Source organism: Crocodylus porosus, unplaced genomic scaffold (genome assembly GCF_001723895.1).
Source record: "Crocodylus porosus isolate Cpor-Errol unplaced genomic scaffold, CroPor_comp1, whole genome shotgun sequence".
Taxonomy (NCBI): domain Eukaryota; kingdom Metazoa; phylum Chordata; order Crocodylia; family Crocodylidae; genus Crocodylus; species Crocodylus porosus.
This window is the reverse complement of record NW_017728948.1, coordinates 47698804-47709530: the sequence shown is the minus strand read 5'-3', so window position 1 is coordinate 47709530 and position 10727 is coordinate 47698804. Positions and strand designations below refer to the sequence as shown.

Genomic DNA, 10727 nt, shown 5'->3' with positions numbered 1-10727 from the left:
CATTCCTGGTAGTGCTCGGGGGAACAGGGACTCCCCCAGTGCCTGCTGGTCTCCTCTGACTAGTTTGTAACAGGCCACTAGATTCCCCCTCGGCCTTCTCTTGTGGAGGCTGAATGGGTTCAGGTCCCGTAGCCTCTCCTCGTAGGGCCTGGCCTGCTGCCCCCTTTGCAGCTTTTAATGTTCCTAGTGCTTTAAATAATATTTCATTTTTGTACCTTTAGTATTTTTCAAGTTTTCACTGTATTCTCTATTCCCCCATAAAACTCTTAAAACTTCTAAAACTTCGTTTGCTGCCAGCACTTTGCCTTCTGATTTCCTCATTCACTCTAGGCAAGCAAAATCTGGTGAAGCTTCTCTTACAAAACCATACAAGGAAGCAATGAAACTGAACTGTATAACACAGGGGTATTCTAATAAAAGTAGAATGGAATTATATTAGATATGTTTAAGGACATTTGAAGATAGCTTCTTAATATAGGAGAGCATTAGTGGCAGATCCTCAGATGGTGCAGATGACTATAATTCCATTAAAGATGTGGCAGTATAATAATTATCTGAACAGTGTTTTCATATTTTGATATTACTGTGATTTACTTTGGCTCACGCAAAGACAACTGTCTGGTCTTTTGGTTATTTTATGACTCTTTTTATATCTGTACCAAGACTGCTCAGAAAACAAGAATTCTGTGTCAAGGTTTTAAAATTACTTCCATTCTGTTGCAAAACAAAACCAAGACCTTTCCAAGGTTTTTGGAAAAAGGTTAGGCATGTTGGCAGATATGACTTAGTTGCCTGATTACCGTAGCATTGATTCAGGGAACCAGAGAGCTAGTTTCAAGTGCTTGCTCCAGATCAGTTCAGTAATTTGTTTTGGTGAAAAGTGTGGTTCTTTAAACCAAGAAGGCTGTGTAAAATATATTTTGACCATATTTAATCCATCTTCAATAATTTCTGTGGAAGGATGGATTATTTATTTTTCTCATTCTACTCCATGTCTTACATTTTTATGAGTGATAGGCTTTAGGTTTTCATTTCCATAAATGAACTGGAAATCTCTGTTGCTTTTAGCAGTAATTTTCTTTTGGAAAGAGTTTAATTATATGGTATTTATCACGACATTCATTCTGAGTGTGCTTAGAGCATATCTGTTGGATGCATTAACAACTCTGGCATTGGATGCAAAAAGAGCAGGTTTTCATTCATCGGAAATGGCAGGACTGTAAGCATCAGCATATTCTCTAATACCATTCCATTTTCCATTAATCCAATCAGTTCTTTTGCATTAGACACAAATAAAGGCTGCCTCTTTGTGGTGATATAAAATACAAAGAAGGCATTGCAAATTCTTTCCTGTTGTCCTTGTAGTTCAAAGAATTTGATAATTGATGCTGCACTGCAGAATATACTAGTGGAATTTTGGATATGGTATGGAATACAATGTTAATATCCATCCAATCAGAAAAGACCTTTGGGAAGGGAAAGATCATTTGTTACTAAGCCAAGAAAGTAAAAATCTCATCCTGTTTGTTTTAGTCCTCTGCAGTTTTTAAATCTATCTTGTGATGCCACTCTAGTATGCAGGCAACCTGTACATTCTTATGACAGGTAATGATCAATACAAGTAAAATCTAAAACAGCACATACTTACGCAACAGCCTATTGAAAATAGTTTGGCATTGGAAGTACCAAGAAGTTGAAAGTTCAGGGGGCTGCTAAGGGATATTTGTATTCATAATTCAGTCACTAGGTAAAATTTGGCTGAGGGTAGTAGTGATGAAAGTCATAACTGATTTTGTTTTATTGTGAAATGCTATGTTTTATTTTCTGAAATGCTGTATTAAATGACTTGGTGGTCTTAATTCAGTGCACATCATACAACCACTGCTTTGACACGTCACCCAGAGAACAGAAATGAAGATGGTAAAGGTTCTGGTGTTATCTCCAGGTCAGGTCTTGAAACTTGGGTGGACAGTATGAGGCGATTCATACTGTACTACTAACATTCATTAGTAACAGAGAAGGCTTCAGATCCAAAGGCTGCCAATCTGGTAGCTTTTATGAGCACTAATTTCTAATAAAGAAAGCAATGGCCTATTCATTTTCCTTACTGAGATGTACAGGATATAAGCAAAGGCCTGCATTAAATGGCTTCAGCAATCAAATCAACAAAGTTGTATTACAAATGAATTTTATTGATTATCTGGTAAATAGGATCATTTTTTAAAAAAGCATATAACAAACTGCTGCAGTAACATAAAATGAGGTTTTATATATCGGAAGATGCCATTCTTAGCTTGCACAGCTCCTGCAGCGCTGTAACCCATTCTCATTGCAAGCAGTACACTTGAGGGCTTTGAAAGAGTCTGTAAAACAGTTCCGAATCACTGACATCTTGCTCCCATGGCACACTGAGCATGGAAGGAAGCCGAAACCCCCACAAGAGGGGCACTCGTGGGGGTGCTGCACTCTCTGCATAAGAAAAAAGAAAGAGTGAGAAAGCTAAATATTGGTTAATGGTCAGAAGCTTCAGGACAAAGGGGTTCTGAATGGGGGTTCATGTTTCATATGTTCTAAGAAACACTGAGCTCTGACTACTGAAACTCATGTTTTTCTACTGCCACAGAATTTCATTTTCTCTGCCCTTTCAGTTGGTAAGAACAGCATCCAATAGTCACCAGGTTCATTAGAGGTGTGGATATCTAACATAATGCTTGATAATTTGTGTTTACATTTGCCAAAATAACTAGCTAGGAGGTGAATATTGTTCAGTTAAATTATGCTCTTTTAGGTAGCTTAAGGTTTAATTGTAAAAAAATACTGACTAGGCTGGTCAGTAGAGTTATACTGGGGGAAAATATTACAAGTTAGGAGATAATCCAGCTTTCAGTTGGTTTTGATTGTGTAACAACAATTCTTTGTTTTCTTTTTCTTTATAATATATTAGATTAAAGACAAGGATATAAGGAGCAGATTTCTAGGTCTTTTTTGGATAAAAATGTCACTAGTTTATTTAATGATCATTCTAGAGGTCTATATCAGAGAAATAAAAGAACCATGTAGTAAGTACTTGCAGTAACACAGATGTGTGCTGCAATGTTGGATAAAGACTTCTACAAAGAAAGCCAGTGATATAAACAGTCTCTGCTAATATTGCTCTGAGAAATTATACATAATTACCTGATTATGTTAAAATATAAATAGAACACACACAGCACTCTTTTTGTAGTTGTATGAAAGAGCTCAACAGAAGTGCTTCAGAAGTGTCAGAAAAAATATTCATCTGCTAGTCATGCAGATTGAGGCACTGGCAGGAGAGAAGGGGCAGACTGCTGGCTGATATAAATCAGTGCAGGTTCCTTGAAGTCAATATTGATTTGGGAGAGGAGTTGTTCCAAATCTATTTTCACTCTACATATTTATTTCCAAAAGTGTCTAACCCATGACATGATATAGTATTTCCCAAGGTGTAAGGTGCGTCCATGAAAAACTAGTGAGGTGGAGACTTAGTGTGATGCAGAGCAGTGGTTAAACATAGCACGGATATAATAGACAGTAATGTAATTTGAGGTGGACAAGGGTAGCACCAGCCCCAGGCACTCACTTAGAAGATGTGCCAGAATTGCAGATACCTGGGGAGTCCATAATGCTGCTGTAGCAGCAGCCACTAACCATAGCTATAGAAGCGGCAGCTGAGTGTAAGAACTCCACATAACTGCTGTAGCAGCAGCAAAAACATCTGGAACTGGGCAGAACATTTCATGCCAGCAGCAGCCAAAGACTTTGAGTCCCAAGGACAAGTAACCCTGACTACCCCTCACCTACTGCTCTCTGCTCCCCCTTATCCTCCTTCCAGCAGGGTTTTGCTCAGGGCATAAAACTTGCCAGTTATGCCTCTGGTAATAGCTTGAAGTTTACTAGTAGCTGCTCCTTTTTAAATTTCAGAAAAATAATACTGGAATGGTAGACACTGACCTGACCAAGTCATAATCTATACACAAAGTTGCAGCAAAATGCTACACAAAAGGTTGTGAAAAACTACAGCCTCCCAAACTCAAGGTATTATATTAGATCATCTATTTACGTGTGCAAAATTGTCACAATTAAGTATCTGATGTAGTTAACAAAACAGTTGACAAAGATATTGCCATCTTCGGGTACAGAAAACCAGAAACTTCATAATAATATGAATTCCCCTTTTTTGTTTTTTCTTGCATTTGACAAAAGTACCTTCTTTTATTGTTTCTTTGGGCAGGCAATGCCTGTTGTTATGGGGAAATTGTTCTCTGTACAGGTATTTAATCTAAACTTTTTTATGCATATCTAGGGATCCCCACATACTTTATGTTGTTTACTGTACTGGCCCTTTTACTGGTATGGCCATGTTTTTCAATTAACTCCAAAATCATAATGGAAACATATTTTATCGTTACATTTCTTAACAATCTATGCTTAGGTTCTTGTGAAAAGCAGGCCATCTTGCAACACTTAGCAAGGGAACATAACAAGAAAAAGAAATAATGCCTTTAGATTAATCTGCATATGGAGTAAGGATTAAGAGCTGGTCAGAAATTTTTCACTTAAACATTGAAAATGGACATAGATTGGGAGGAATACTTGCCTAGGTTGGATCAGTCATGTAGATTCTTAACTATAATTGAGGAGCTCTTTCTGACCCAGGAAGCGCAAGGGCCAACCACAGGTACCACTTTCCTAGACTCAGTCTTGGCCAAAGGAGATGGCATGTGGCTTGAACACTGAGGGTAGCCTGGACAACAGCGACCATGATCTCATCAGGTTCACTGTCCACCGCAAGGTTAACAAATCAACTAGCAGGACTGAAGTCCTGGACTTCAAAAATGCTGACTTCAACAGGCTCAGGGCATTAATAGGGGAGATGATGCAGGACAAGGGATGAAAGGCAAATGGGGTGCACAAAGAGTGGACATTCCTCAAGGATATGATCCTCAAAGCACAAAAGAAAACTGTTCCCATGAAAAAGGAAGGTAAAAGAAGGGCTGGCAAGCCCTCCTGGCTCAATAGGGACATCCTGGTCCCTTTGAAAAAGAAAAAAAGAGGCATAAATACAGTGGAAGCTAGGGTCAGTCCTCAAGGAAGACTATGCAACAGTGGTCCGTATTTGTAGGGATATGATTAGGAAACCTAAGGCGGTGACTGAGTGTAAGTTAGCCAAGGGAGTCAAGGACAATAAGAAGTCCTTCTCTGAGTATATAAGGAGCAGAAGGAAAACAAATGGAAGTGTGAGGCCCCTGCTTAACACCTCGGGACAGCTGGTAATGGATACTCAGGAAAAAATTGAACTCCTGAATGCCCACTTTGCTTCAGTATTTCACCAGACCAGGGGGAAAGACAAGCTAGATAAGGATCACACAGGGGATGGTGGGAATGATAGCCTTTCCATTGTGAATGATGAGCTGGCGCAAAACCAGCTAGAAAAGCTAGACATTTATAAGTCAGCAGGACTGGATGGACTTCACCCGAGAGTACTGATGGAGCTGGTCGAGGTCATAGAGTCATAGAAGTAGGGTCAGAAGGGACCTAAGTAGACCCCCCCACCCTGGGCAGGAGAGAATATTGGGCTCATATGACCCCAGCTAAGTAATTATCAAGCCTCCTCTTAAAGACCCCCAAGGTAGGAGCCAGCACCACTTCCCATGGAAGTTGGTTCCAGATCCTAGTTGCACTGACTGTGAAGTAGTGCCTTCTAATGTCCAACCTGAACCTACTCTCAAACAACTTATGGCCGTTATTCGTTGTTACTCCGGGAGGTGCTCAGGAGAACAGGGTCTCTCCCACTCCCCGCTGGTCCCCCGTGGTAAGTTTATAGATGACCACCAGGTCCTCTCTCAGCCTTCTCTTGTGAAGGCTGAACAGGTTCAGGTTCTGTAGCCCCTCCTTGTAGGGTCTGACCTGCTGTACCCATATCAGAGGGACCTCCTCTGGACCCTCTCAATGCTTTCCACCTCCCTCCTGAAGTGCGGCGCCCAAAACTGGATGCAGTACGCTAACTGTGGCCTGACCAGTGTCGCATAGAGGGGGAGGATCACCTCCTTGGCCCTGCTTGTGATGCATCTATGGATGCATGACAAGATACGGTTAGCCTTACTGACCACGTCCTCACATTGGTGGCCCATGTTCATTTTGGAATTGATAATGACTCCAAGATCTCTTTCTGCCACTGTGCTTTTGAGAAGGGAGTTCTCCAGCCTATACGTATGCTTCTGGTTCTTACTGCCCAAGTACAGTGCCCTGCACTTGTCAGTATTGAATCCCATCGTATTCTTATTCACCCACCCCTGTAACCTGTCCAGGTCCAGTTGTATCTTTTCTGTCCCTGGCATGTGGCTTGAACACTGAGGGTAGCCCTGAGGGTAGCCCTGGAATACATTAACCATTGCATCTTGTGCAAAACTAAGGAAGTGATACTCCCACTGTACCCTGCACTGGTTAGACCACAGCTGGAGTACTGCATCCAGTTCTGGGCACTGCACTTCAACAAGGACATGGAAAAGCTTGAGAGGGTCCAGAGAAGAACCACCCTGTCCCAGGGAAATAAGACCATAGATGCCAAAATGGCCTTCCACAGCAGGACCCAAGGCAGGGGCAACCCACCCAAAAACAGAAAGAGCCCTGAGAAGAGGGCATACTTACCTCTGGTAGGGAAGGAAGAGCTGTGCCAAAAAGAGTTGCCAGCATGGTTTATCAGCTGCATTTATTGCCAGCAGATGAATCATAAAAACCCACCACCTGGCGGACTTAAAGGCCGGCGGAGAAGAATGGCAGGAGGGATGGCAGGGATGCCAGAGAGTGAAGCCAACATCCCCAGAAGGCATACAGCCCTGGTAGGGGCAGTACCCAGACCCTTTAAGGGTGTCTCATCCAGATTGGAGAAGGGGCATGATGTCAAGGGATCAGAGAGTACCGCAGACATTGGACCTGTAAGTGGGGTGGGCAGAAACCCAAGCCCAGATTCTTTCATTATTTTCCTTTCCTTTTACTTTAAGTTTTGAAAGACCTGGTGTCATGACCAAAGAAAAACCCTCCATGGGTCCAGGGTCACAAAGGAAGATTGAGACCAGATGAGCAGGAACCTGGAGGACGGTCATGTGTGAAGGCAGGGAATAATTGTACACCTCTCAGCTGTCTGAGATAAGCAAACTGGGTAACAGGCCAATGGCCCACCATCTGGTGATCCCAAGTGTGGTGCAAGGCTGGGGTGTAGGGGAGGTGGAGCCCCAAGAACATTTCCAACATGTAGTACCCGGAGCAGTGAGAAACCCCGGGAAGGAGCCTCCCCACTGAAAAAAGAGAAGACCAAGTCATGGCAGGACAGTGTTTGGGCTTTCCTCAGAGTGGAGTGTGATCTAACAGCTAAAATCTGGGGACATACCCCTTGGCCAGAGCTGAGTGAACGCTCGAAGGCCACCCGAAAACACCTCTACAAGGTCAGACAGGGGCACACCCGTATGATCAGAGACTTGCTAGACAAGCCATACGAAGAGAGGCTGAGGGACTTGGTCCTCTTCAGCCTACAGAAGAGATGGCTGAGAAAGGACTTTGTAGTGGCTTATCATTATATCAGAGGAGTATATCAAGAACTCAGTGAACAGCTGTTCACCAGGGCACCCCTGGGGCTGACCAGGAGCAATGGATACAAACTCCTGGAAGACTGCTTCAGGCTTAATTCCAGGAAAAACTCCTTCACAGTCAGGGTGTCCAGACTGTGGAATAAACTCCCTCCCATGGTGATGCGGTCACCTACCCTGGAAATCTTCAAAAGGAGACTGGACAGTCACCTTGCTGGGGTCACTTGACCCTAATTGTCTTTTCCTAACCAGTGCAGGGGGACTGGACCGAATGATCTACAAGGTCCCTTCCAACCCCTAACAATCTATGAATCTATTAATTGTTTCTTCTACTGCAAAATTCTTATTTGTCAAAGTGGAAATTTTTCTCAGAAACTGATTAGTCTCAGCAGGATGATGTTTTGTGTGTATGGCTGAGTGTGAATGGATTTTTTGGTTAGTGAATAACAAACTCCTCTGCCTTTTCTCCAAGAATATCCAGTAAGTTGGTGGTTAGAACAGAGACTAAAAGCCAGAGTTTCCCCCATCCCAACAATGCCATAATGACTAGGCTATAGAGTTCATTTAAGGCATGAAGGGCACATCTACATGTGCAATTAGTTCGAAGCAATAAACTGTAGTATGTATTGTGCTGTGATTTATTGCTTCTGGGTGTACTGTTTGAATATGTGTCTGGGACAACAGCACATTGAGCCAGGTCAGAGCAGCGCCAGCTGGCAGGGGTTTGGGGAGGTCAGCCTAGGGCTGCTCTGACCCAACTCAATGTCTTGCAGAGGGGCTGACTTGGGCACAAGGGTGCTTCACTGCAGGTAGCCAGCAGGCAGCCCCCACATTGCCTGCCCCAGCCAGTCATGTCAACATTTACACATGCAATGCTACACAGTAAAAAACACTGTAGCAGGATAGTACTTGTATTTAAAAGTTTACTCCTGCTGCAGAGTTAATTAGTTTACTCCAGCCTAATAGCCCTGTACCTGTAGACACGAGATGTTTACTGCAGAACCAATTAACCTACTCCACAGTGAACTTTCATGTAGACGCATTCAGAGAGATTAAGTCTATTCCTTTACCACTGCTACTTAAAGTCCATCACATATTGAATAGACATGGTTTGGAGATTTTTTCTGTTCGTTGTATTGCACTGGATGCTGTTTTTTGTTGTTGTTGCTGCTGTTTTAACTGTTGTGTTTGCTGATCCTGACAGAAAATAATTTGCCTTCAGATCAGACACAGACTACTCACAATGGACTTGTTTCATTTCAGATCTTGAAGACTGCACAAATAATTATTATAGAAAATAGTACTTGGGCTTCTGACTGTCAAATTCTGGATGTGGACTATTGGGTTTGGCTGAGTGGAAATCCAAACTTCTAATGGGGTGGAACATTCCCTGGTTTGTAACAGTAAGTAATCATTCATTATAATCATGTGTTCATTGTAAGCATCAGCTTTAAAAGAAGGAAAGGCAATACTTAGTTAGTGACTATAAACAGTACAACTTCCATTTAAACTTCTTAAATTAATTCCTTAAACATGATTACCTCAATTTTGGTTAAGAGATCCTGAAGCTCCCCTGATTCATTCATTGACAAAATTTTCTCAGCACCCTATTAATGAAAAGAAAACAATAGTAGACTTTGTGTTCAGTAACAAGAGTTACCTGAAGATTTGGTTTTGAAAATGTAACTAGCTTGAAGATAAAACATAAATCACATGAAGGCTCTTGTTATTAGATGAGTCTTTGGATTGCTAGAATGGCAAACAACATTAGCCAAGTTCCTGCAGTTTTAGTTACTAAAGCTTCTCTTCTTGTGAATTTTGCCACAACTTTGAATGTCAAGACTGTTTTCACCATATTTTTCAGCATGTACTTCCTGATAGAGTAGAAAATATGTCTTGTTACTATGTCAAAAATACAATTATATAAATATACAATTCACCAAAGAATGTAACTAAGCAATATGAGAGAAACTGTATTTCAACTATTTTGGCAGTTCAGCACTGACTTCAGACATAAAGTGGCTAATGCAGAAGAGAGAGAAAATAAGGGCAATGAAACTACTGTAACAACTCTGTAAAGTCAAACTCAGTAGTGAATAATAATAATTTAGTTTGAGTACATTAGGCCTTTGGGGATTTGTGTGATATGAACCAAAGCAGTAATGAAGTAGGTCCTCATTTTTCTCTCTGAAACTAAATGTTCAGAGATTACTGCAAACAAAATGAAAGTGCCAAGGAGGATGAAAAACTTTTTCCTTCTTTTTTCTAATCATCGTGGGAGCTATTTGGATGTTTTCCATTTAAATTATATAGCTGTGAATGTGTACAGAAGAATTATGACAGTACCCATCTCTTACCTAGCATTTTTCCTCCATAAGACTCAAATCACTTTGCAAAAGACATATTCGTCATTATACCCATCTTACAGATAAGGAAACAGAGGTAGGGAGTCATCCAGTTGGTCAGTGATGGAGCTGGGAATAAAATTCAATTGTCCAGAGTTCCAGTGAACTGCTGTTTTCCCTGGGCTGTACCATCTCTGCCACAGATTGATAATTAAAAGTATTACACTAAACAGTGTCTCATATAAGAAAAGCTTCTGCATGGGCATTCTTATTAACAAACAAAGAAAATACAGACTAAATGAAAGTATAGTAAGGTGGATACATAATTGCTTAGACCACCATACTGAATGAGTATTTATCAATGGCTGAATGTCTCATAAGGAGAAGATATCAAGTGGAGTTTCCCATGGGTCTTTCTTGGTTCTAGTATTAACATTTTCATAAATTATTTGAATGATGGGATTGATTGCATACTTAAAAGATCTGTAAAGGTTGCCAGCACCAAAATTGGATTGAATGGCAGAGATTTGGGAGGGTAGGGCTAGGGCCCAGCATAACCTGGTTGTACTGGAGAAATGATCCAAAATCGTTCATGTGAACTTCAACAAGGACACATACAAAGTCCTAACTTGGGACAGAATAATTAAATACACTGAAATAACTACAAAGCTAAGTTGCAGTACTTAGGTGAGTGGTTGCTCCTTAAGGAGACGATCCTCCATGCCCAAAGGGAGGTAATCCCAACAAGGGTCAAAGGGAGCAGGAGGGCACATAAACC

The 10727-nt window shown here is 41.4% G+C and overlaps 1 protein-coding gene across 1 annotated transcript in view; it reads right to left on the bottom strand.

Moving 5' to 3' along the window:
* Positions 1-170: 170 nt before the first annotated feature.
* GRXCR1 (glutaredoxin and cysteine rich domain containing 1) overlaps positions 171-10727 on the bottom strand; it is a 78573-nt gene continuing 68016 nt past the window's right edge. The window contains exons 4-5 of the mRNA XM_019553469.1: positions 9146-9211; positions 171-2469 (exon numbers count right to left, since the gene is read on the bottom strand). Of these exons, the coding sequence (XP_019409014.1) occupies positions 2290-2469; positions 9146-9211 (246 nt within the window). The 3' untranslated portion in view covers positions 171-2289. The remainder of the gene's footprint in view (positions 2470-9145; positions 9212-10727) is intronic.